At 44.6% G+C, this 27,671-nt stretch overlaps 1 protein-coding gene and 2 long non-coding RNA genes across 3 annotated transcripts in view; 1 reads left to right on the top strand and 2 right to left on the bottom strand.

Annotated features, from left to right (window-relative positions):
- LOC109495574 overlaps window positions 1-22,212 on the top strand; it is a 33,010-nt gene extending 10,798 nt beyond the window's left edge. The window contains exons 3-4 of the long non-coding RNA XR_002151049.3: window positions 12,528-12,607; window positions 21,664-22,212. This is a non-coding gene — a long non-coding RNA (uncharacterized LOC109495574). The remainder of the gene's footprint in view (window positions 1-12,527; window positions 12,608-21,663) is intronic.
- FASLG (Fas ligand) lies at window positions 100-7,681 on the bottom strand. Its single transcript, NM_001009352.1, is given in 4 exon segments — window positions 100-530; window positions 1,754-1,810; window positions 6,190-6,235; window positions 7,300-7,681. Coding segments are annotated over 4 exon segments (843 nt in total). The 5' UTR covers window positions 7,645-7,681; the 3' UTR covers window positions 100-135.
- Window positions 22,213-22,268: 56 nt separating the features above from the next.
- On the bottom strand, window positions 22,269-27,447 carry LOC123382736. The gene is made up of 3 exons (XR_006591613.1): window positions 27,111-27,447; window positions 24,166-24,234; window positions 22,269-22,399 (listed from the first exon to the last, which is right to left on the bottom strand). It is a non-coding gene; the product is annotated as an uncharacterized LOC123382736 (long non-coding RNA).
- Between the last annotated feature and the right edge of the window lie 224 nt (window positions 27,448-27,671).

Below are 27,671 nucleotides of genomic sequence, written 5' to 3'. Positions count from 1 at the left end.
CCCTGTAGTCTCAAGGTCTACTTGGCTCATGTCTTCTCACTTGACCTCAAGTGGCTTAAGAAGACTCTCATTCAAGATCATATTCTCAGTGCCTGTAACAAGGAACCATATGGAGAGAATCCCAAAGTGCTTTTCTTAGAGCTTATATAAGCCAAAAAATGTCTTAGATTCCTCAAAACTGACCAGAGATAATTCAGATACATTGACATATAAATGGTCAGCACTGGTGAGATTAAATACTGCCCCCAGGTAGCTGCTGCGGGCCCACATCTGGCCAGTAGTGCAGTAGTTCATCATCTTCCCTTCCATCAGCACCAGGTCCTGGGGATACTTAGAGTTCCTCATGTAGACCTTGTGGTTCAGGGGTTGGTTGTTGCAGGACTGACCCCTGAAGTTCACTTTGGAATATACAAAGTACATCCCAGTGTCATTGATCACAAGGCCACCCTTCTTATACTTCACCCCAGAGACAAGGGCAATTCCATATGTGTCTTCCCATTCCAGAGGGATGGATCTTGAGTTGGGCTTGCCTGAAATCAAATCAGAGAGGAGCGTTCAGCCAGGAATGCTCATGTATCCAACAAAAGAAGCTTCCAAGGCAAAAACTGTGGGCCTGTCCTTGAGCAGATGACCAAAGTGACATAGCCCATATAGAACAGGCCAATGGGTCAGACTTGATCCATTACTGAATTCCTTCAACACCTCTATTAAATTGCTTGCCTCAGTTTATCATCTATACAACTGGGACAATAATATATATGCTAGTCAATTACAATGGGACATTATTGAGATTATTTTAGCTCTCTGGAACAAAGATTCTATAGTCGTCAGAACTAACACCAAAATTTCTAGGCTTCGAGGTCCCCCCAGTGAGGAGGAAAGCCAAACCCAAGGAACTCTGAAATTCTAAAGTTGGGAAGAATCTTTAGGGATCACCAAGTCCAACTCCTTGCCTACACTAAGGAGTCTTCAGTCCCTACTTTGGGCTAAAATTCCCTTTCTTTTATGTCCCCACAGCTGTATATACATACCTTCACCAGAGAACACTCCCCAGTACTTAAATTACTGCTTATGTGCCTGTCTTTCTCTATTAGACCTTAAGTTCCTTGAAGGCAGGAACCATGTGTTATTCATCTACATGTCCCCAAGACTTGGCACACAACATGTGTTCAATAAATATCTGTTGGTCCAAACTGGATCATTCTACAGCCTCTGCCTAAATAATTCCAGGGGCAGTGGCACATCAGTTTCTGTGATACTTTTCCACTTTCAGATGTTAATGGACTATACCCTGGTAATGCCCATACCACACTGTTATCAAATCACTTCACTCCACTACGTGACCACATGCAGGAAGTCCCGCAGTGCCAGGACTGGGCCTTTCTCTTCATTCCCAGTTCTACTCTTGCAGAAAGCAGGGTGAGGCTCTTCCAGAAAACCAGAAAAGCACTTACTCCCCACCTTCCCAGATCTCACCTCTTATGCCCATGCCCCAAATTTCATACAGTTCTTTGGAATTATTGAAGAGTGGGCTCCTAGTGGAGCTGAATTTCTCTAGTTCAGAATATGGCCTAGACCGCGGTAGGGATTCAGTCTGCATGTGAGGTTGACTTGACTAGAAACATAGGACCATTCTTGGGTGTCAAATACTGTCACCAGAAAGTAACAACTCCCTCAGAGCACAGTACCCAACCAGCTATGCAGCTTTCTGTCAAAGGCTTTCCCAAACCCCATGTACCTTCCAGATACAGACCTGTTAAATGGGCCACTTTTCTCAGCTCCCTTTTTTCAGAGGGTGGATTGAGTTGACCTGTATCATAGAGAGATGAAAAATACATGTAAAAATGAGACACCAACCATTATTTTGTTGGGACTCTGAACAGGTCATTTAAATAAAAGTGATTTTTTAAAAACATAAATGACAACAGTCTGACATATACGAATCATGCAAATCCAAACCATAGAACTCACAGGAACCTGTATTTCAGAAACAAAGAGGTCAAAAATAAACCAAATTGAAATAGACATGTGCATAGTTATAATGTCACAATAAAATAATAAAAAGGTTGATTTATAAACAGCTATCAGATCAGTTACTGCATTTGAACTTGCCACAACCCTTTGAAGTAGACATTATTGTTCCACCTTATAGATGGCTAAATGAGCTTAGAACTTGGGTGGCACTGACCCAGCTACTCAATATCAGAGAAGGATAGACACTCAGGTCTCCTGACTCCAAATTAGGATTTTTCTACTCTGGTTCTGCTGTCTGTAGCACTCCTCAGGACAGAGGCTAAAGAAGACTGTGATTTCACCTCCTGGCCATTAGGTCTCCCCCCAGGTGGCATTTGACAGTCTGCCCAAATTAATCATCCTCAGATCTCAAATGCCTTGAATAGCTCCTCATTGAATATATAATTGTGTAAAAGTTTCCCCAGCCACACGATCTCTGCCTGTCTGACCAACCTCATCTCCTCTACTTGCTCACATTGGCCAAGGCTGCACAACACGAGTTCTGATATAACCTGAACACACCCAGCTTCCAGCCCCTGTGCCTTTGCTCATGCTGTTCTGTCTGCCCAAAATGCCCTCCAAATAGATCCTTCTGGCAAATTCCTATCAACCCTTTAAATACCACCTACAACACCTCTTTCTTTGAGAAACCGTCCTAGGCCTTTTTAATCAAATATTTCTCCCTCCTTTGAAACCTAGAATCACTCTGTCTTTACCTCTCTTGTCAGTTCTGACTCCCCGTTTCTGAGGTGCCTGTGTAACTTGTCTTATTCCCCTTAAATAAAGGGCAAATTTCTTACTATATATTTAATCTACCAGAGTACTTAGCTCATTTTCTGACACAGGGCATATAGCCAGTAAATATTTGTTAAATATAATTGGAAGAGTTAAAATAGACAATAGTTCCCAAAGTAGACATTGTGTCTCTGACTTCAGGTATTTTAATCAAACTGAGCTACCACTTAGCTAATGAATTCAGCTAAGGCATTCAAGAAAGATTCATAGAAAGGCACTCATCCACATCAAGTTCCTTGTGATTAGCCTGTAAGACTCACATATGGCATGAGAATGCCCCAGTCAACTCAGAATGTTACCTGACTAATCATTACCTCTCTAGCCACCCAAGACCACCCACAATGAATGAGGTGTTAGTGAACAGGAAAGGCAAAACTGAGTCTCCTCTACATTCCTATACCACAAACCATCTGTGCAACTCGTCTGACATTCAGCCAAGTGCTGACAGGAAATGGAACAGAGAACCACATGTTGCGTATCTTTATATCCCTCACAGAGCCTTGTACAGTGTTATTCTCATAAAGGGTACTCAATAAAAGTATCTTCTGGATAAATATTGAAATAAACTGGAAATATGTCCTACGCTTCAGTGATGAATGTTTCCTGCCCCCAGGGTCTTTGCACATGCCATTCTCACTGCTGGAATGTTTTCCCCTATCCTCCCACTGCACCTGACACACATGCACACTCATACACACGCATGCACACACACACACACACACACACACACACACACACAAAACACCTCCTTAGAGGGGACTTTCCAGACCACTCTATTTTATGTCACACTTAGTACAATTTGAAATTATGCCGTGGCTTGCTTGCTTTTGTTTATCTTTTCCAACATGCTAAAAGCTCTGTGCAGGCAGGACCCTTGTCTCTCTTGTTCTCAATCATCACCCAACACCCAGCACCCAACCTGGCACATAAGAAGCACTCCAAGAACATTTGTGAATGAATAAAAGACTTAATGAGTTAACTGTGGGAAAATGGAAAGTGAAAAAGGAGCAAATAAGAATGTTTAAATAACTAGTCCTTCTAGTTCTTTACTAAGAATAAAAAATATGCATATGCACTTATACAGCCAATATTAACCTAAGCATGCTGTTTTATAACTTGTTTTTTTTGTCTAACATAGAATGCACAATCTCCATGACATTAAATGTCCTTCTAATATATGGATTTTAGTTGCTACGTATTAGGACCTCTGAATACACCATAATGTATTTAATCTCCTGTTAAGAGGCATTTAAGTTTCTTCTGACTTGTTTATTATAAATAGCCTAATAAGGAAGTGATGAACATCCTTATCTATGAGATTTTAGGTATTATCTCTGATTATTTTATCAAGATAAATTCTTAGTGATGAGGTTGCATGGCAAATGAACACTTTTAAATTTTTGGTACATTTTTCCAACTGCTCTTCAGATAAGGTATAGCAAGTTACCTGTTCCCTGGCTGTCAACTAATGTTTAAGCAAACTTTCTCTCACATTTTGCCAATCTGTTTTTTTTTTTTTATCTTTACTATTTGGATGGATGAAAATGTGTGTCCTCTTGTTTTAATTTGCATCTCTTTTCTTATTAATAAAGTTGCTAATTTGATTTCCATGGGATAATTCACCAATCTCTGGCCCATCTGGGTTGATGTAAGGAAGATACTTGTTTACTGGAAAAGGTAGACCTGACTCATCTGTTCACTTAACTTTTAGTTACTAAAATGATCCCAGAGAGTGGGTGAAAGATGAGTAATTAGGGACCTGTTTCACCAGCCACATTCCACTGATTTTCAAAGCTATTTTATTTTAGAAATCCTCCCAAGGTTTCATTTTTCTAACAAATATTTCTACTCTGCTTGAATACACCTGGACTTTCTAACACTTAGGGACTTGGACCTAGAACTAGAGACCAGAGCATCCAAAGGATGGCTCCTAAAGAGCCTACATTCTGGAGCAGTAGGATGACTTGGGTCACCTACGATAGACACATAAGAAAATTTGGAAACAGCCTCCCCTCATTGGATGGCCAGTGCTGTCTTCTGTTTGCTTCCCAATTTCTAAGGATGAGATTTACCTATTGTCTTTGCAGACACATCTTGCTTCTCATCTTTATTTCTCATTCCATGGCCGTCATAGACAGATGGAAGTTTCCCTATTTCATAAGGCACCAGTCTATATACTGAAAGCCCTGTAGTTGACAAAGCATCAGGAGCCTGTGTTCCTTTCCTTCAACCCCAGTTCTACGCCTGTGGTTTTGGGCATATCCCCTAATCTGTCTGGTATGTTGTTCCTTTTCTGAGAAGTGAGATGACTGGACTAGATTTACTCCAAGCTCCCTTCCAACTCTTACCAAATCCAAAGTTCAGTGAACTTTGGTTTAATAAACCAGAGCATCCTAAATCTACCTGTCCGTAGTTTCCAAACTATATCCCAAAACTTCACAAGGTCAGTGTTCAACATTTTCATCTTCTTCCTTGCTCTGAATCTCACATAAAGGACTTGCCTTTATTATTGAAGGTAGCTCATGATTGCCTTTGTGGGGGAAGCTGGACTAGCCTTTGAAAAATGCCTAAAGTCTTTCCCCAAGTTTGCCAGTGAATGCAAAAGATCAACCCCAATGTGGATAATTAATTGCCTACTTGTTAAAAAACTTAAGGGTGCCTGGGTAGCTCAGTTGGTTGAGCATCTGGCTCTTCATGTTGGCTCAGGTCATGATCCCAGGGTCATGAGACCAAGCCCTAAGTCGGGCTCCATGCTGAGCATGGAACCTGCTTAGGATTCTCTCTCTCTCCCTCTGCCCCTTTTCCCTGCTCACACTCTCTCTCTAAAAACTAAAATAAAAATAAAAATAAAAGCTTAATTATATAATATATCCTAAAAAATATATATCCTATATATATCCTATAAAATATATCCCCAAAATTTTTTTAAATAAAGCTTGACTCTTGAGTAAACTCTTAGAGAATTTAAAGAGGAGAAGACTTTTCCCAGAAACATCTGTCTGTTCCCCCACCCTGCCCCCTCTCCCTAGGAGTTATAGCCATTGCCCTGTTCATGGAAAGCAGGAGCCCTGAGGAAGGGGACAGGCCTGGAGCCAGCTGCTTAGGGGGCAAAAGTTGTATGTGTGTCTCTTTCCAAAGCCAAATGGAAATTGTTTTGAATTGTGTGCAATATTCAGTTATATTGGTTTTGAATGATTAAATTCACTTCATGTTTAGGGCAGCTCAAGGAACCAAAATGACTAGAGATTCAGAATTAGCCAGGATTCCTTTTGTAGTATACAATTATCCAAGAATGAGATGGAATTCAAGGCATTCCACCAACGTGGTTCAGCAGTGAGGGCTGTCTTTAGAAACTCAACATACATGCATGAAAGAACTCACCTATTTGCTTCTCCAAAGATGATGCTACATGCTTTTGGCTGGTGGACTGGCAAAAGAGAGAGAGAAAAAAGATATATAATAAATATGAAGTTCTTTATGCTTAAGGAGGCAAAATTGTCAAATAAACCAAATAAACCTGAGAAGGGAATCTAAATACCTCAGAACCTTTCCTAACTCAGACTTTGGCCATGCAATTGTGTCTTACCATGCCTCCATTTGTGTGTGTGTATGTGTGTGATTTGAAATAGTTCTAATATTTTTAGGTATTTTCAAGGAAATTTAGTTTGGTCATTTAAATGAATTCACTTCTAAGCAAGACCTCAAAGTTCCTTTTCTTTTTTGAATCACTAAGCTCTAGGGAGGGAGGGGTTCAGCAGACTGACTTGCCCACTGAGAAAGAAAGAACCAGAACTGCCAGTCCTATTTTGGCCCTGATCCTTTCCAATATAGAAAGTATTCCTTTCACACGTTGGAGCTTCCATTTCTCTGCCTACAGAATAGAATCACTGGAATGATCCATTTCTTTCTTTCTTTTTTTTTTTAATTTATTTTGAGAGAAAGAGAGAGAAAGAGCATGCACAAGCAGGGGAGGGGCAGACAGGAGAGACCGAATCCCAAGCAGGCTCTGCACTTTCAACACAGAACCTGACATGGGGCTTGAACTCACGAACTGTGACATCCTGACCTGAGCTGAAATCAAGTTGGACAGTTAACCGACTGAGCCACCGAGGCGCCCCTAGAATGATCCATTTCTAAGACCAAAAAAAAGGATTAAAAACTACTTCGCGGGGCACCTAGGTGTCTCACTAGGTCAAGCGCCTTCCTCTTGGGTTTTGGCTCAGGTCGTGATCTCAGCATTCATGAGTTCAAGCCCTGCATTGGGCTCTGTGCTGACAGCACAGGGTCTGCTTGGGATTCTCTCTCTGCCCCTCCCCTGCTCATACTTTCTCTCTCTCTCTCTCTCTCTCTCTCTCAAAATAAATAAATAAATATACTTAAAAAAAATTTTTAAATACTTTGCAAGTGAGACCATGATCCCTGTGGGCCCCGGTAGTCTCCCCCACCCCTGCCCCATGGCTTCAGGGCACAGTCATCCACACAGCAGCTTACCTCTCTGAGTTCAGCCAGCTCCTTCTGGAGGTGGAAGAGCTGAAACATCCCCAGCCCCAGTCCAACCAGGGCCACCAGAACCATGAAAAACATCACAAGAAGACACAGCCCTGTGTTGTGGTCCCTCCTCGTCTTCAGAGGTGGCAATGGCAGTGGGGGCAGTGGTGGTGGTGGTGGCGGTGGTGGTAGTGTTGGTGGTGGCGGCGGTGGCGGCCTCCTTTGTCCAGGCCTTCCTGGCACAGAGGATGGACAAGGGAGGACCGACCCTGGAGGGCCCCAGGGAGAACTGGCCCTGCTGTCCACCCAGTAGATTTGGGGGTATGGGTAATTCAGGGGCTGCTGCATGGCAGCCTGTTCCTCGGGCTGGCCCCCGGTGAAGATGTCAAGACCAGGACCGCTGTTTCTGACTGCTCCAGGGAAGAAAAGCCAGCTCTGTCTTTATAGAGTTTCCATAGGCAAGGGAAACACCTCTCTTGTTCTCTCTTTCCTTCTTTCTGCTTCTCAAAGAGACACCCACTCACTTTGCATCTGAAGCTGAGAAGCCTCAAACCGGCTCAGAGCAAACCCCGGGAAGTTTCCGCCCACAATTTTCTGGTGAAAGCCTGCAAGGCCCCAGCAGCTGCTGCTGTGTTCCCTGAGATGCCTGTAGAAGAGCCTTGTCTTTCTTGGGCCCTGCGAGAGCAGGTGGTACTGGGTGTAGCCCCGTGGGCTTTGTCCACTGCCCAGCGCCAGGGAGAGTAGCCAGTGGGGTCTGTCCAGGCCCCCAAGGGCAAGACTGTGGAGCCTCAGCCAGAGGAATTGCTTGCACATCTTACCTTTCACATGAGGGACTCACTCCCTTGCTGCTGTCCTTTCCCCACACCCAAGTACTCACACTGCAAAGCACTGTAACTCATGGGGTAAAAGTCTGCCCCACCCCCTCCCTAGCGATTAGACCCCAGGTGGCAACCCCGTGGCTGATCTGCCTTTTGGACCCCATTGACCTGCTTTGTTCATGCCTCAAAATGTTTTTTTGTTTCTTTTCACTGTTGTCCCCTTTTAAAACCTGGGATATTCCAGGGACACCTGTGTGGCTCATTTGACTGAGCAACCCACCTCGGCTCGGGTCATGATCTCCAGGCCCATGGATTTGAGCCCTGCGTCAGGCTTTGTGCGGTCAGTGCAAAGCCCGCTTCGGTTCCTATCTCCCTCTCTCTCTGCCCCTCCCCAGCTTGTGCTTTCTCTCTGTCTCAAAAATAAAAACATCAAAAAATATGAAATAAAATTGGATATTCCACATTAAAATCTACATTTTTTTATTATTATGTTTTGAAACATTACAATACTGGCGTCCAGACCTGCACCGCTGCGGTACTCTCAGAACAGACAGAGCTGCTCTAGGCTGGCCACCTGCTCCCCTCCCCACCATGCTTCACACCCCCCTCACCCTGTGAAATGGCCTTCCTGGCCCCTGCATGCATGTGTTTGCAGCCTGTGTTATGGTTGTCAGATGTAGTACTTGGTGCCCTGATAAATTTGAATTTCACATAAATAAATAATTTTTAGGATCAGTGTGTCCATATACAATGTGGGCTACACACACAAAAAAATTATTTGCTGTTTATCTGACATTAAAATTTAACCAATTGTCCTGTTTGTTTTTTTACTAAAGATGGGAACTCTACCTGGACTGACATCACCCTTTTCTCTGGCTTCAAATACTATTTATTATTTTTTAATATATATTTTAAAGTTTATTCACTTAGTTTTGAGAGAGAGAGACAGAGAGCAGGGGAGGGGCAGAGAGAGAGGAAGAGAGAGAATCCCAAGCAGGCTTTGCACTGTCAGCACAGAGCCCAATGCAGGGCTTGAACTCATAAACTGTGAGATCATGACCTGAGCCAAAATCAAGAGTCAGATGCTTAACCAACTGAGCCACCCAGGCACCCCTTCAAAGACTCTTGAAATGCCAGTAACTCCCAAGTGCTTGGCTCCAGTCACAATCATGTTCCCATATAACCCATAAAAACCTCTCACAAAACCTATTTTCCATTTTACCAGAAGGCTCCACGTTTCAGATCTCATTAGCATTTATATCATGCTTTGACATTGCTGTGGCTACTATTCTGACTCTCCACCTGTGCCAAACCAATACCAAACTTACTTCCCGGCCACATTCTGCCCACCCACCTGGGTTCCCATACTACCTGTTTCACTTGAAACTTGTTTCAACTTGTTTCACTTGAAGTTGTCTTTCTGGTGACAACTTCAACTCCTCTCTCTTTCTCTTCTGCAACATTTAAGCCAGGACTATTGATTTTCCCCGCAACCTGCTTCTCACATAGGCACACCCTGTCCTGTATTCTTCCTGTCATTGCCTTAGGTCACACTCTTATTATCTCTCACCTGCAATAGTGCAAGGGCACCCTGACTGCTCTCCCTCCCACCAGCTGTCCCAAGCACATATCACCCTGCAAACTGAGGCAAGAATCATGCTTGTGAAAACAAACTCAATTATCTCACTTTCTTGCTTAAAACCTTCTGTTGGAAGGTTTGATACCGGAAGTCATCCAGATTCCCTAGCGTGACACATGCATGGACTCTTTCCAGTTAGACTCCAACAGCTGGCACTGCCTCTTCCCCAAACGCTTCTGCCCACATCCCACTCTCTGCCCATGAGACAGTGTGACAGGTAAGAGCAGAACTGACCGCACAAGGTTCTCACTATCTTTCAGAGGTGGGTAGGGTTAATGTGCTTTCAAACTCACATATGGCTTTATTCATAGTCATTAAAAATGGCAAGTTTAAGTTCATAATCATCAAAATATATCATTTTAAGAACTCCACCATACATACAACAAAAAGCCCAACAAACAAAAATGTTGAAAGTATCCTGAAATAACTCAAACAAAAAAATTGTAGAGTCATATTTTTAAACTGTAAAAATTTTACTAAAAATGGCAAAGATTCAAATAAGTGAAAAAACACACTTATTTTTCTGTCCTCTGGGGAGGACAGAAAGTGTTGCATGATGCTTAGAGCTTTGTAGTTCTGCCTGGATTCAAATTCCAGCTCTTCCACTTATTAGCTGTGTGAACTGGACAGGTCACTGTCCCTCCTCTGTGCCACAATTTTCTCATCATAAAAATAGGCATGGTCAGCAAGCTGGTGCAGCCACTCTGGAAAACAGTATGGAGGTTCCTCAAAACATTAAAAATAGAACTACCCTACGACCCAGCAATGGTACTACTAGGCATTTATCCAAGGGATACAGGTGTGCTGTTTCGAAGAGACACATGCACCCCCATGTTTATAGCAGCACTATTGACAATAGCCAAAGTATGGAAAGAGCCCAAATGTCCATCAATGGATGAATGGATAAAGAAGATGTGGTATATATATATATATATATATATATATATATATATATATAATGGAGTATTACTCAGCAATCAAAAAGAATGAAATCTTGCCACTTGCAACTACGTGGATGGAATTGGAGGGTATTATGCTAAGTGAAATTAGTCAGAGAAAGACAAATATCATATGACTTCACTCATATGAGGATTTTAAGAGACAAAACAGATGAACATAAGGGAAGGGAATCAAAAATAATATAACAACAGGGAGGAGGACAAAATATAAGAGACTCATAAATATGGAGAACAAACAGAGGGTTACTAGAGGGGGTGTGGGGGGGAGATGGGCTAAATGGGTAAGGGACATTAAGGAATCTACTCCTGAAATCATTGTTGCACTATATGCTAACTAATTTGGATGTAAATTTAAAAAAAGTAAAATTTAAAAAAAGGGGCATGATCAGGTATGCCCGGGTTGCTCGGTCAGTTAAGCATCCAACTCTTGGTTTTGGCTCAGGTCATGATCTCACAGTTCAGGAGATTGAGCCCTGAGTTGAACACCATGCTGACAGCCTATTTGGGATTCTCTCTTTCCCTCTCTCTCTTTCTGCCCCTCCCCCACTCACGCTGTCTGTCTTTCTCAAAATAAACACTGAAAAAATTGGGCATGATCACAACAGTACTTATTTCATAGGGCATTGTGGGCACTAAATGCGCCAAAGCATTTGATACACTTAAAATAGTCCCTAGCAGCAAAGTAAGCTCTTATCAAATATTATTGTTGTAAATGTAGGAAATCTTCCCACATGTAATTCATCTGTAGACTTAAGAAACTGATGGTCTTCCACTAAAGATAAAAGAAGGTGGAGACAGGTTGCAGGGAAAAGCACAAGTCGATGCCCAACAATCAGTATCTGGAGATTCTACCGGTGGACTGACTGATGGACTGATGGAACCCTCTGTTTCAGACTAAGATCCCCCTTGCTCTTCTCTCTCAAACTCCCACAGAAACTTCTAGCATTCTTCTATCAGAATTATGCTATACTTTCACATCTCCCTCTGCCCTGCTTCTTGATTCATTCTGTAATAGGAGGAGGAATAAAAATCATAATATCTGCCCCGACCCACCCAATGACCCCTAATCCTGGGAGAACCTGAACAGAAATAGAGGCCGAGAGCAGTCTTTAAACACCACTATTGCTCTTTGATAATGCCACCAAACATCGTATGTCCGCAAAATCATGGAGAAATAAAAACCCTAAAAAACAAGAATAGGGACTCATCATAGGGAGTACTACTAGAACCTTGCTAATTAGCAGAAACAATCTTTTCAAACCAGATTGCTGGGGGGGGGGGGGGACATACATATTTGCCTTTGAAAGATGCACTGAGGGCGCCTGGGTGGCTCAGTGTGTTAAGCATCCGACTTCAGCTCAAGACATGATCTCATGGTTCATGAGTTTGAGCCCCGAGTCGGTTTCTGTGCTCACAGCTAGGAGCCTGGAGCCTGCTTGTGTCTCCTCTCTCTGCCCCTCCCCCGCTTGTGCGTGTGCGTGCTCTCTCGTGCGCTCTCTCTCTCTCTCAAAAATAAACACTAAAAGTAAATTAAATAAATAAATAAAAAGGAAGGAAGGAAGGAAGAAAGAAAGAAAAGCACTGGAGGGATGCCTGGCTGGCTGAGTCGTTACAGCATGCAGCTCTTGATCTCAAGGTTTGTGAGTTTGAGCCCCATGTTGGGTGTAGAGATTACTAAAAATAAATAAACTTAAAAAACAAAAGATGCACTGAATAAATAAATCAAAGGGCCAGCAGGCTGGCAGCTCCCATGTGTGGGAAACTAACTGAGGAATTTTCTCATCCTCACCTTATCCCTCCTACTTCCTCTGGCAGCATCTCTGATTCTGGAACCAGGGTTCCTTGAGGATGGACGGGGGAGAAAGATTCAGAACTGGGATTTCTTTCAGAAAAAGGTAAGATTGCCAGTCGTAGAGATTTAATGGGATGTGGGTGAAACTTGAGAGCAAGTTTAAGTGCAGAATCAAACCAGAGAACGCTCCTTGTACAAGTTGTTAGAATTTTATAGGCATCTTACCTCATTAGATGAAATTCAAATTATTGTTAATGATGGTCCCTCTAGTGTTGTAATTCTCTTCAGAAATTGTCCTGACTCTTTAGTAAAAGAATTCCAATGATCGTTCCCCAGTGTGGCATGTTAGCTACATGGGGGTTAAGAGGACAGAACAGGAAGCAGAAGGGACCCTTCTTTCTGGCCTTCCAGTGTTTAAGCCAGAGAGCTGACTCAGTGGACTGTGGCCTGAAGCTCTAGACGTGACTCAGCAGTAGCCCAGAGAGCTCCATGGTGGACAGCAGCTAACTCTTCCCTGGGGACAGGGAAAAGACTAAAAAGACAGGGATAACTGAGTACTAACAAATTACATGTGGTACACGGTCTATCCTGTTCACTATCACTGGGTGAAAACTCAAGAAACATATGTTCGCTGAGCTAATAAATACAGAAGAGTCTGAAGTCAGAAACAGGACTCCTGTGGGAATTAAGATTCTTCTGGAACCTCACTCAGTGATGCTGTGTGTTCCTTCTCCTGATGATACTCTTCAGGTGTGGTTGGCCTGCTGTTGACATGGGGGAGCACAGCAACATTGTCCTTTCCCCTCCTTTCTCTGAGGCCAGCCATGTCACTCCTTCAGTTGCCATTGATGGAAATGTAATTCAGATTGTGTCTGTCTGTTTTTAAAATAACACTTCAGGGGGTGTCTGGGTGGCTCAGTCGTCAAACATGGGACTTCAGTTCCAGTCTTGATCTCATGGTTCGCAGGTTTGAGCACCACATCAGGCTCTCTGCTGTAAGCACAGAGCTCACTTTGGATCCTCTGTTCTCTCTCTCTGCCCCTCCCTACTTGTGCTTTCTCTCTGTCTCAAAAATAAATAAATATTTATAAATAAATAAATAATAAATAAATAAATAAATAAAATAAGACTGAGCCTGGATGGCTCAGTCTGTTGGGCAGTCGACTCTTGGTTTCAGTTCAGGTCATGATCTCAAGGTTGTGGAATTGAGCCCCGAGTGGGACTCCCTGCTGAGTGTGGAGCCTACTTGGCATTCTCTCTGCCCCTCCTCTGTGCTCTCTTACTCTTTTGCAAGATAAATAAACATAAAAAAAATAAAAAATAATAGTAAAATAACACTTCAGTGGCTTCCCATTGCCGTTAGAATAAAGTCCGGTATCTTTAGATTGACTTCCAAGCCCCTCGTTATCTGGGCTCTTCCTTCCTCTGCAACTCTCTACTCTCTTCCTCTCATGCCACACTGTGGCCATGCAGGCCTTTCAGTTCATTAAAAGTTCTTGCCCACCTCAGGGCCTTTGCCTGAGATGCTGCCATTGGCTGGAATGTTCTTGACCCCACCTCTGCCCTACTTTATTTATTTATTTATTTATTTATTCATTCATTCATTCATTCATTTAGAGAGCACAGGAAAGGGGCAGAGAGAGAGAGGGAAAGAGGGAGAGAATCTCAAGCAGGCTCCGTGCTGTCAGCACATAGCCCAACTTGGGGCTTGAACTCGCAAACTGTGAGATCGTGACATGAGCCACAATCAGCCACCCAGGCAGCCCACTTCTGCCCTACTTTTATATGACCAGCTCCCAGGATCCTTCAGTTCTAAACTGAATATCACTTCTTCAGAAAGGTTTTCACTGGCCATTCCATTTAAATGAGAGAATCCCAGTAGTATTCTTTCTTATAATACTCTGGGCTTTTTAAACTTTTTTGGTACTTATCCCATTTTCATAAATAGATACAGGTACAGAGTCATGTCTATCTTCTGCACTCTATTGTATATCTAGCCCAGCATGGTGCCTGATAACTAATGTGCATGCCATAAATAAATGTTGAAACAATTCTTACCAGACACCCCCTACGATCGTTGATAGCACTCTCAAATTACAACTCATTCACTTTCTCAATTTCTCATCAAATTTTGGCTCTTAAACCCTGAGACAAGTCAGAAGACATTAGAAAAAAACCACACAGGCTTACACTGAAGCCATCCATCCTGTTAATAATCCAACTGGATCTCAGAGCAGCCATTGGTCTTTTCTGCCTCCAGATGACTTCCTTGCCACCCAAGTCATGTCCCAAGAAGGCAGGGAAAGTCTGTCTTCCCTCCCGACTCAAAAGTTTTAATACCATCCAGTGCAGTCACTGTTTCTTTCAAGAGACTTACCAAGTTGCTTGCAGTTAGAACCCTGTTAACCGTGACATGATAAAGTTTAGGTGGCGGCGGCTCAGCAGATTGACCATCTTTTTATTTTTTATAGTTTTATTAAAGGGTAGTTGATACACAGTGTTACATTAGTTTCAGGTGTAGAGCATAGTGATTCAACTTCTTTATATGTTATGCTGTGCTCCCTACAAGTGTGGCTACCTTCTGTTACCATATAATGTTGTTACAATACTATTGACTATATTCTCTATGCTGTACCTTTTATTCTGGTGACTTATTCATTCCACAACTGGAAGCCTATGCCTCCCTCTCCCCTTCACCCATTTTGCCCATCCCCCCATCCCCTCTCCTCTGGCAACCATCAGTTTGTTCTCTGTATTTACGGGTCTTTTTTTGCTCTTTGTCGTTCATTTGTTTTGTCTTTTAGATTTCCTGTGTAAGTGAAATCATACAGTGTTTATCTTTCTCTGTCAAATTTATTTTACTTAGTATAATATCCTCTAGGTTCATCCATATTGTCACAAATGGCAAGATCTCATCCTTTTCATGGCTGAGTAATATTCCACCACACACACACGCACGGGAGCATGTATCTTTTCAAATTAGTGTTTTCATTTTATTTGGGTAACCAGTAGTGGAATTACTGGACCATGTGGTATTTCTATTTTTAACTTTTTGAGGACCTCCCTCCTGTTTTGCACAGTGGCTGCATAAATTTGCATTCCTACTAACAGTGCATGAGGGTTCCTTTTTCTCTACATCCTCACCAACACTTATTATTTCTTGTCTTTTTTATTCTAGCCATTGTGACTGGTGTGGGGTGATATCTCGTTATAATTTTAATTTGCATTTCCCTGATGATATTAAGTACCTTTTCATGTGTCTGTTGGCCATTGGTATGTCTTCTTTGGAAAATGTCTATTCAGGTCCTCTGCCCATTTTTAATTGGATTATTTATTTTCTTGGTCTCACATTTAGGTCTTTAATCCATTTTGAGTTTATATTTGGGTATGGTGTGAGAAAGTGGTTGTCCAGTTTCATTCTTTTGTAGGTAGCTGTCCAATTTTACCATTTATTGAAGAGACTGCCTTTTCCCTACTGTATATTCTTCCCTCCTTGTTGTAGATTGACCATACAAGGGTGGGTTTATTTATGGACTCTATATTTTGTTCTATTGATCTATGTGTTTATTTTTGTGCCAGTACCATACTGTTTTGATTACTACAGCTTTGTAGTATAAGCAGATTGACCATCTTTTCTTCTGAGTCCTTGTATGCAAGCGCAATAATACATTGGAACCACTGGAAATATTGGTTACTAAATCATATGAGTGACTAAATTGCCTGGATTTCTGACCATTGGAAAAGGAAATGGCTAATGTAGAATCTAGAATAGAACCTGGTATTAAAGGCACTCAATAAATATCTGTTGATGAGATTAAAAACTAACACAAATAAGTTAAGTGACTTGCCTAAGGTCACACAGCTATTGGTATTTGAGCCACAATTCTAACCCCAAAAGGGCAAAATGTGAAAGTGATTAGGAAACAAGAATGCTTGAGACTACTCCATGAGTAGCACCCCCAGGTGCATAGGGCTGGGAGCCTGCTGCCTCTAGGGCAGTGAGGAGGTGGAACAGGGTGTGGGACACACCCTAAACAACATCTATTAAGATTAAAAACACCATCCGATGCCTGGGTGGCTCAGTTGGTTAAGGGACTGACTTGGGCTCAGGTCATAATCTCACGGTTCATGAGTTTGAGCCCCGTATCAGCCTCTGTGAGGACAGTTCAGAGCCTGGAGCCTGCTTCGGATTCTGTGTCTCCCTCTCTCTCTGCCCCTCCCCCACTCACACTCTGTGTGTGTGTGTGTCTTAAAAATAAATATTTTTAAAAATATTTTTTAAAAAAGATTGGAAATGGGGCGCCTAGGTGGCGCAGTCAGTTAAGCGTCCGACTTCAGCCAGGTCACGATCTCGCGGTCCGTGAGTTTGAGCCCCGCGTCAGGCTCTGGGCTGATAGCTCAGAGCCTGGAGCCTGTTTCCGATTCTGTGTCTCCCTCTCTCTCTGCCCATCCCCCGTTCATGCTCTGTCTCTCTCTGTCCCAAAAATAAATAAACGTTGAAAAAAAAATTTTTAAAAGATTGGAAATGCCTGGGTCTTGTGGGTTCTTTTATGAACCCCTTATTGATGTTTGAAAAGCTTCATCGCAAAAACACATGTCATGGTGGGTTTGTGGGAAAGGCAGATGCACCAAAGACTGACTCAAATGTCAAAGTCGTTGTTTTTGTCACCCACTGCTTCCTTTGAGTGTCTAGCAGATGTTGGGGAGGGCTGTGCAGCTGGATACCTCGAGAGCCTTCCATCCTCAGGGTCTCATGAGGGGCAACCTTTGGCACACAGCCTCTGAGTCTGGAATATGTTTGCTGCCTGGGCCTTCGGACAACAGGAAGACAACCTCAGTCCAGTGAGTGAAGAGCCCTGAGTTCAGGACCAGTGTGTCAATCTACAAATGAGGCTCTCACTTCTGAGCCTTGTTTGCAAACCAGCTGCAATACTGTCGTACCAACCCCAAGCCTTTACACAGCTCTCAAATCGCATGGCTTGAATAATGTGGCGATCATCCTGCTATGCCCTTTATTTCACTGACGTGGGCCTGAGCTCCAGCAGTGAGAGGATTCTCCCGAGACTACAGCAAACCTGTCTTGTCTCCTGACCACTGCCCCACCATGTTGTAAATACCTGGACAGGGAAAAACAGCATTTATTTCTGTCCAATTCTATCTCTACATTCCTGAGCACCAGTTCATGCAAAGCACCATGGAGGGTGCATAGACATACCTGTGACCATGGCACAGTTCCTTAAGGAGCGCCTCGGTGGGTGGGATGTCCCTGCTGTCTTCATATTCCCTCAAATCCCCACCAGCCTTTCCTGGCCCTCGTAGTCAAAATGCTGACCCACTGTTGTGTTGGGATGGCTGGTGGGGAAGAGGAGAAGGAAAGAAACATTTATCTCGAGACTACTATATTCCAGGCACTCTATACATTCTCGTATTTGCCTCTCAAGCCACCTTCTAAGATAAGTACCGTTACTTCCATTTCCAAATGATTAAGAAAAGTTGATGGACTGAGGAAGTGGCTGAGCTTAGATTTGAATTCAGGTCCTTCCACCAGACCACACTGTCACTCTTTAGCCTTCTCTTCTTCCCTGAGCCGTCCTCCGGTCCCCTCAGATGCTCACACGCCTTAAGAACCTTTGACAAGGGGGCGCCTGGGTGGCACAGTCGGTTAAGCGTCCGACTTCAGCCAGGTCACGATCTCGCGGTCCGTGAGTTCGAGCCCCGCGTCGGGCTCTGGGCTGATGGCTCAGAGCCTGGAGCCTGTTTCCCATTCTGTGTCTCCCTCTCTCTCTGCCCCTCCCCCGTCTCTCTCTGTCCCAAAAATAAATAAATGTTGAAAAAAAAAAAAAAAAAAAAAGAACCTTTGACAAGAAAGTTCCCCTCCCCCAGAACATAACACCAAAATCCTGCCTTGTCATTCTAGGGAACCTGAATTCTAAGCTGAAGGTCTTCCTTCTCACTTCTCAATCTCCACACTACCACCCACCCCACCCTTCCATGTCCCTCCTGTTTTTATAACATCTACTTTCCTGTGAAGCCACACTCTCAACCATTAGCTATACCCCCTGCCCCCGCAAGGCACTGTATTCCAGGCACTGAGGCTTCCCAGACCCCACCTTCCCCTTCTCCTCAACCTCACCTCCAGACAGGCAACCCAGGTATTGTCAACTCCTCTATTGACAGAAGAGGACATGAGAGCCCAACAAGGCTGTCCTTCCAGGAGGATTTCCCTGCCCAGCCCACACCTCCACTCTTCAGGGTTTCTGCTGCCCGACCTCACTGCACCACACTGTGTGTGGTTCCCATATCATGTTACATGTAATTTTCATGCCCTTTTCCTGGGGTTTCTCCATCATTCCAGCCCATTGCTTGGGTTGTTCCCTTTCATTCACAGCTAATCCTATTTTATCTTATTCTAGCTGCTTAGCTTAGCCCAATATTTCCAAATTACACCTGGGAATATCCTCTGCCCGCAATGTCCTTTTGTCTTCCTGGTGAACTCTTCCTTCCAAAGTCAGTTCAGACAATAGCCAGTTTGTGAAAGCCTTCCCTGGGTACAATGAATCCCTCCATCCTCAAGGTACCCACAGCCTGTCTATTGTAACACAACACAGAAAGTCACTGGGAATCTCTCCTATTTCCTAGATTCAAGCATCTTCACTAATGGGACACTTTTTTCTTTGTCAGTTTTGCAATCTGCAATCTCTAGCCTAGAGACTGATGCACAGGAAATGTTCAGTAAATATTTCCTGAGTATTGCTTGTCTATATATACCTGATGGGGTAGAACTAGAACCAAACAGTGGAAGGTTCTGCTCCACTAGACTCCAAGTTCCTCAAGGGCAGGGAGACAACTTCTTCCATCAGTGGATTGCCACTGTGCCAACAGTCCAAGTGCTAAAAATGCAGAATGAGCCACCCCAGGCTATGATCAGTTCCCCATTCCAGGGGATGTCTAAGCACTGGATGCCTTGACAGAGTCACTGATGCCTTGACAGAGATTTGGGGCAGGCAGCTGCACAAGGTGTTTCTGAGCTCCCTTTTAGCCCCAAAGACGATGGTTCCATGGTGAGCAAGAGGTTGGTTTATAGATCAAAAGACGGACAGGAAAAGTAGATGCAGAGGAATGGAAGAGAAAGAGGCACAAAGGTGGAAAATAAAGGGTCCGTGAGGAAAGGGAGGCTGAACACTGGTGAAAGGGAGGAGATTGGAAAGATTGGATGGAAGAACAACATGAGAGAGTGGGGGCCCTTTAGCCACAGGGAAGTGCTTGCACACCATCATGACCAGCTGCATGAGACCCCCGCTAGTCCAGAGGCAGGAGTCGTAGAGAATGTTAAAGCTGACATGCTGAAAGCCACTGCGACAAGAAATCAGCCAGAAATGGATTTCATGCCCATTCCACCGAAACATGAACCTGAATCCTAGAAAATCAGTTGCAATTGACAAAAATCAAGCCATACAGGAACACAGGGAAAGCCTTACTGCCCAGTGCCATCCGGCTCCTCTTGACATGCTGCAGCCTGGCCAACCCTGAGTCGACACGCCAGGAGCACCAGGCCCGGTACAACAGAATTTGCAGAGGGCAGCCCACCCCCAGCTCTGGTGACCACTGGCTTCAGAACCCATCCCTTTCCCAAAACATATTGCATGTTACAGGCGGTGAACCGTTGGCTGAGCTCTGGGACCAGTCCACCTTCCAGACATGAAATAACAGGAGACCTGTACTCATGTGACTTCCACTGCAGATCCTGCTCTACCTTCATTCCCTGTTCTTACCAACACACAGCTACCTGGTGCCCCAGGACCATTTACAAAGTATCTGAGTAGTCATGTTTATAGAGTATCCATTATGTCCAGACACTGAAGCAGACCTTTATGTGGATTCTCATGCTGACTCCTCAAAATAAGCCAATAAATATCATCACTGGTAGATAAGGAAACTAAAGCTCAGAAAGGTTAAATAATTTTTCCAAAATTACACACACAACTGTTAAGTAGCAGAGCCTGGATCTAAAGTTTATTTATTTACTTACTTATTTTTTGAGAGGCTGGGGAGAAAGGGTAGAGAGACAGAGGGAAAGACGGAATCCCAAGCAGGCTCCACACTGTCAGTGCAAAGCCCAATATGGGGCTCAAACTCAGAAACAGTGAGATCATGACCTGAGCCGAAGTCAAAGTCAGATGCTTAACCAACTGAGCCACCCAGGTGCCCCCCCGTCCCCACCCCAGTCTAGATTTAAACCAGTTCCAGCGCCCATGACCCAGTGCCATCCAGGAATGGAGACTTGTTCCCCTATCCCCTATCCCAGAATCCCTGCCCACATGTCCCCTCCTCTTCCGCTCAGGCCCTGCTTTGCACACTCCTGTCTTCTAAGTCTCGTTCACCTGCCCCAGGCTCTCCTCCCTGTGTCATGCCCTGGCACCTGTGCCTGAGCCCCTGAGGCAGCCGGAGGACAGATGCCGGGCGAGCCTACCCAGGCACCTCCCAGCTGTCTCCTGCCCCACGTCTCACTGCTGTGGAGGTGGGCCTGCCTGCCCTTTGATTGCCAGCTTCAGAAACCCGCCCCCATCACCACTACAGAGGTTAACCTTTGCATCTTGCTGTCCACATCTCTTCGGTCCTTCCCCCCACAGAGCTGGTTTGAACACACACTGAGACCTGAATGCATCCCCAGGCAGCCACTGACAGATGGCTGAATCAGCTTCTTCGCTGTAATCGAACCCAGGAGCACCCTCCGCCCTACACTGAGCTTACACTTGCATGGCTCCCTTACCACGGTTACTTGACTGTAAAGAAAGGGAGATCTCAGCCCTGGGTCTGGCCCTCCTCAGACTCTGATCCTCTAAGTGGGGGCAGGGGATGGATTTCAGCTGTGGGATTAAAGGTCTTTCACTGTGCAGCTCTGAATTCCCTTACCTCACAGCTCTGCACCTTCCTCATGGCTGTGAGGTGAGTGCTCCTCCCACACCTGCAGCCTGCCACGTGCGCATCGTGTGTGTGTGTGTGTGTGTGTGTGTGTGTGTGTGTGACCTCTTGCCCGGATGCACTCCGGTTAACCGCTGCACCACGCAGGGCAGGGGGGAACCTGTGGGGACAGGCGCAGAGAAGAAAGATGCCGATGAGCCAGTACCTGTGGTCACTAAAGCAGCTTCGTTTTCCCAGCACTCCCTGGGTTGATTCACTTCCAGCTGCAGCTCCACAGGGTGAAGCGGGTCCTGAGGAAGTGGTCAGAGGGCAGCAGAGAGCGCTTCCTTTCACACAAGGCCTCCAGAGCAGAAGCGAAGCCTCGTAACATCTCCATCCGAAATCTCTCCTGCCCCACAGCCCCTCTCTCCAGCTTACAGACGCACATTTTTGTGTTGTCCATTTTTTCAGATCCTCCTGTACCTGTGTAGAGTTTTCCTTCCAGGTGGGAGATCCCTGTGTTCACAGTCATGGGAGCTGGAATACCTCTTAGCACTCAGCTCTCTGCTCGCCCACATGTTCATGTGTTCACTCGGCATCCACCATGTGCCCTTGGCACAGACCCTGCCCTTGGGCTTCACACAGTGTGACCATGCAGCATGACCTCCTCATTGTCGGTCCAGCTGGAAATCTAAGGAGAAAAACCTTCCCAAGCCACACTGAGCATCTCTTGGCTGGTGGCATAGCATTTCCAAAAATAAAATCTCACAGAGCAATTACATATTAAAAATGTTATAGTCACAGGTTTCTCGTGCATGGATCTCTCCTTCCCTGCCTCATGTTCTCGACGCTTCAGGCATGCGGGGGGCATCTTCTTGCATTGGTAGGCAGCTTCATGCACAAAGTCAGTGGACACCTGATAGTTGATTGTGTCCCAAGAAACTAAGTCCAGTCCACGCTAAAGATACCCATGTGCCATGTGGCACCTCTCATCCTGAAAGGAAGATTAAATGTTATTGTCACTCTGACACTCCTCTTGAATCAGGCAGAAAGCTTCTTAGTTTTATTTTAATCCTAAATTCTGCCACCTAAAACTTGGGGAAGGTACAACCCATATTATTAAGGATTTGAACTATCAGCTAAAAATCAGCTGCTACAAAGGGAATGGACTATACCAGAGAGAAAACACCTTGCCCCAAACCTAAGGAGAACACTGAGAACCAGGGAAAAAAGTGAGTTAGTTAGCCTCCTTCAGGTTGCTAGTGGCAGAGCCAGGGCCAAAACCTCTATTCTCCCTATATCAGTCAAGGTCAGCTGTGTCCCACAGCAGGCTGAGAACACCCTGACCTCTCTGGCGATGTGGCTCAAACCATGTGACATTTTAGTTCAATTCAGACAAATCTATCATGTTCTTTTGTCCCCAAGGTAATTGGTTTTAGCAACTTTACATTTGTCCCCATCTAGGAGTAGCGATTGGATTTCTTGATTATTTTGCTGGACTGGAAAAAGTGAAATGGTATTTGCCCTCTGGATGATTTCCCTCCACGAGAAAATATCCAAATTTCTAACAAAAGACAAAACAAAACAAAACAAAAACCACCAACACCCAGCTCTTATAATGGAACCGTGAAGGGAGTGGAAATGAAGAGACCCAATTTAGGAGCCCAGCCCTTAAGGCTTAGGCAGAAAGAAGGGTTTCTATAGGAACACTTACATGTAGGAAGGATGCAAGAATCCTTATAGAGTGACTGTACTTGCCCACTGAAATCTAAACTTGCCCCCCCCACCACTGCCCCATAGTTGGTAACAACAATCCAATTTTCTTCGAGGGACCACCTGCCCTCCCTCTCTGTCCAAGTGGTTCAGTTGCAGCTGATCCCACCTAGATGCCCTCCTGACCAGTCATTAAAACCATGAATCCCACTGGCCCCAGTGATTGGAGCTGAGAGATGGGCCAAGACAGATTCTTGGTGATATCATCATCTGAGTATCTGAATCCAGCAGGGCCTTAATCTTGGAGTCCTACTCCTATGTTTTACAAGTTATGGAAGTCATAACATTCCCTTCCCTTCCCTTCCATTCCCTTCTCCCTCCCTCCCTCTCTCTCTCTCTTTCTCTCTCTCTCTCTCAGTATAAGCCCATTTGAGTTGGATTTCTGTCACTTGGAACCAAAAGAGACCTACCTAATGAACCCACAGCAAGGACACTGAGTGGGTGCTCAAAGACAATGAGAGCTTCAGTGAAAGGGTAGTGACAATATTTTGGGCACCTGGCCTGAATCCTGCTAGCTCCTGAAAGAAGGAAAATTGAACACCACCCAAATGGGGGTGTGGTGCAGGCCCTAAGGAGGTGCCCTGGTGCCACAGCACAGCTCACCAAGATAGCAGAGCTCATCCTGAGCTGACATCTAGTCCTCCACCCACCTAACCTTCCAGTGAGATTTAGGGTGAGAATATGAAACTGCTTTTGATGAGGTTTCACCCACTCTGACTCCTACAGTGCTTTCCGGGTCCCCAGAATATAATTTTTCGTTTAGAGGCACCCAAAGATGCCCAAACTAGAGTTCATCATCAGCCACACTTTTTTCTATTGCTGAAACCCAAGCTTCCTCCATTTATATATAAGAGGCATCTAATCCCAAAGTCCTTCTTTCTCTGTGACTGCTGTCCCTCCCCGTGTTTGCCCGGCACAAATAGGGTGGACATCGGCCCTTTAACAAAAGTACAGTATTAGACCTTCATGACTTACTGCAAATCCTACCTTTTGAGTAGATGCTTTGACTTCTTGTTGCCTTTCCTGGTACATTTCCTGCTGATCTTTCCTTCCCATCTAGAGTTGGAAAGAGTAGGTACGTTACAGACTAATGTGCCACCACACAGCCAGGAACTAATCAGTCATTCTACCAACCTCTGCTGACCATCAGGCACCAGACACCACTGCGAGATACAGTGGAACACACCATATCCCCTGTCCTCAAGGATTTTACCCAGCAAACCATCAGAGGGGAACTTATTTCTAGCTCTCACGTTGCAAAATGGGCAGGCTAGAGACACAACACCTCTTTGAAGCCCATGCCATGCTGTGTGCTCTACCTATCTGGCCTCATCTATTCAAAACACATTTACAAGATCTGGCAAAATTCCCTTCCCAGAGTGTGACCAATGCAGGTCGCCAGTCACCGGGAGTGGGCAAGGGGAAGATGCGAGTGTAGGCGTCCTTGGTTCTACATTTGATATTTGAGACCCTTGGGGCCAAGCTCTGCGCTGCCTCCAGACCTCAGAGCAGGTGGCCCAATCAGAACAGGGCACTGAAGCAACGGAGTCATCACGTGACTGTAACTGATTTGCAAGACCAAGGATGGCAAGCACTCTAGATGCCTCCGAATTAGCCCTGGGGTGAAAGGGAGAGAAGTCCTATTTGAGTGAAGTTGGGGGAATGGACAGAGAGGGGGCTTGAAAAATTTAGCTCTTCTTGTTTATTTCAACTGTATGTTTAAAAACAAACAAGTAAGAAATTGCTGCGGCTGAGGTCAGAGGTTTTTTCCTGTTTTCTCCTCTAGGGTTTTGATGGTTTCCTGTCTCACATTCAGGTCCTTTATCCATTTTGAGTTTGTTTTTGTGAATGGTGTAAGAAAGCGGTCTAGTTTCATCCTTCTGCATGTTGCTGTCCAGTTCTCCCAGCACCATTTGTTAAAGAGACTGTCTTTTTTTCCATTGGATGTTCTTTCCTGCTTTGTCAAAGATTAGTTGGCCATACTTTTGTGGGTCTAGTTGTGGGGTTTCTATTCTATTCCATTGGTCTATGTGTCTGTTTTTGTGCCAATACCATGCTGTCTTGATGATTACAGCTTTGTAGTAGAGGCTAATGTCTGGGATTGTGATGCTTCCCGCTTTGGTCTTCTCCTTCAAAATTACTTTGGCTATTCAGGGCCTTTTGTGGTTCCATACAAATTTTAGGATTGCTTGTTCTAGCTTTGAGAAGAATGCTGGTGCAATTTTGATTGGGATTGCATTGAATGTGTAGATAGCTTTGGGTAGTATTGACATTTTAACAATATTTATTCTTCCAATCCATGAGCATTCCAATGGAATGTTTTTCCATTTCTTTATATCTTTTTCAATTTCCTTCATAAGCTTTCTATAGTTTTCAGCATACAGATCTTTTACATCTTTGGTTAGGTTTATTCCCCGAAGTCAAGGGAATTAAAAGCAAAAATGAACTATTGGGACCTCATGAAGATAAAAAGCTTCTGCACAGCAAAGGAAACAATCAACAAAACTAAAAGGCAACCAACGGAATGGGAAAAGATATTTGCAAATGACATATCGGACAAAGGGCTAGTATCCAAAATCTATAAAGAGCTCACCAAACTCCACACCCAAAAAACAAATAATCCAGTGAAGAAATGGGAAGAAAACATGAATAGATACTTCTCTAAAGAAGACATCCAGATGACCAACAGGCACATGAAAAGATGCTCAACCTCACTCCTCATCAGGGAAATACAAATCAAAACCACACTCAGATATCACCTCATGCCAGAGTGGCTAAAGTGAACAAATCAGGAGACTATAGATGCTGGCGAGGATGTGCAGAAACGGGAAACCTCTTGCACTGTTGGCGGGAATGCAAACTGGTACAGCCACTCTGGAAAACAGTGTGGAGGTTCCTTCAAAAAATTAAAAATAGACCTACCCTATGACCCAGCAATAGCACTGCTAGGAATTTACCCAAGGGATACAGGAGTGCAGATGCATAGGGGCACTCAGACCCCAATGTTTATAGCAGCACTTTCAACAATAGCCAAATGATGGAAAGAGCCTAAATGTCCATCAACGGATGAATGGATAAAGAAATTGTGGTTTATATACACAATGGAATACTACGTGGCAATGAGAAAGAATGAAATATGGCCTTTTGTAGCAACGTGGATGGAACTGGAGAGTGTTATGCTAAGTGAAATAAATCATACAGAGAAAGACAGATACCATATGTTTTCACTCTTATGTGGATCCTGAGAAACTTAACAGAAGTCTATGGGGGAAGGGAAGAAAAAAAAAAAGAGGTTAGAGTGGGAGAGAGCCAAAGCATAAGAGACTCTTAAAAACTGAGAACAAACTGAGGGTTGATGGGGGGTGAGAGGGTGAGTGATGGGTACTGAGGATGGCACCTTTGGGGATGAGCACTGGGTATTGTATGGAAACCAATCTGACAATAAATTTCATATTAAAAAAAAAAAAAACAAGACAGCGAAACCTTTGGGCCCATTCCATGGAAAGATCATTTGAATGAAGCTAGCAAGCAATTAGCAAGAAGTTGTCATCAGGTGTGTGACTGAATCTCCACTGCTCAGTGTGCTCAGAGTACCCCCTCCACCCCACCCCACCCCCAGAATTGTCCCTGAGCCCAAGCCCCACTGTCCTCCTCCAAGCGACCCCCAGGGCTGCTCCATCTGGGAACACACTCCCCAGCAGCTGCCTGCTGCCTGGGGCTTTCGTCTCCTGGCGCGGCTGCAAGCCTGGTCACTTTGTTTGGGGGAGGCTCTGACACAGCCTGAAAAGTCAGGGTTTCCAGAGTTGAGACACATCAGAGGCTGCTGTGCCCACACGGCCCTGTGCGGGCTGGGCTGAGAGCTTGCGTGTTCCGAGCGCAGTGGAACATGTGCGCTCCCCAACCACCGCCCCCCCGCCAGTGACAGCCCTCACCTTGTTCCACAGGGCGGCCGCAGGGGCGTAGAGGGAGCCCCAGCCATGGGTCTTCTAGAAAACCGAGCCAGCCTCCAGGCCGCTGGTGTCCTCAGAATCTTAATGGAAGCGAAACACCCCTGAAAACACAGGCATCAGGAGCCAGTCGGAAGCCCTGCAAACAGAAAAGTCAGAGATGCTGGTCTGTGATCGGGCTGTGCCAGGAGCAGCTTCTGGTGTTTGATGCTTGTCAATTGTGAGTGTGCATCCTGTTTGCCTCAGTTGCCTAGAGCAAGTGCACGTGGTTAAGTCTGTACACACAGGGGATATATTCTTCATCTTGCGTGCATGAATGTGTTCATGGATACGCAAATGTGCATATATGAATATGCAAATAGAAAGTATACCAGCATCTTCTCACGACCAAGTAAAGTAAGCTTTGAAGTTAGCTTTGGCTCCTTGACTCACTGATAATCTAAGACAGTATTTCACACTCATTAATAACCTGTCCCTAAACCAAAGGACATAAACAACATCCTTTACCTTCTTCATTTTCCAAGTCACCAAAGCACAGTTCTGTGC

Source organism: Felis catus, chromosome F1, assembly GCF_018350175.1.
Source record: "Felis catus isolate Fca126 chromosome F1, F.catus_Fca126_mat1.0, whole genome shotgun sequence".
Lineage (NCBI taxonomy): Eukaryota > Metazoa > Chordata > Mammalia > Carnivora > Felidae > Felis > Felis catus.
The sequence above is the reverse complement of the archived record's forward strand: the minus strand, read 5'-3'. Positions and strand labels throughout refer to the sequence as shown.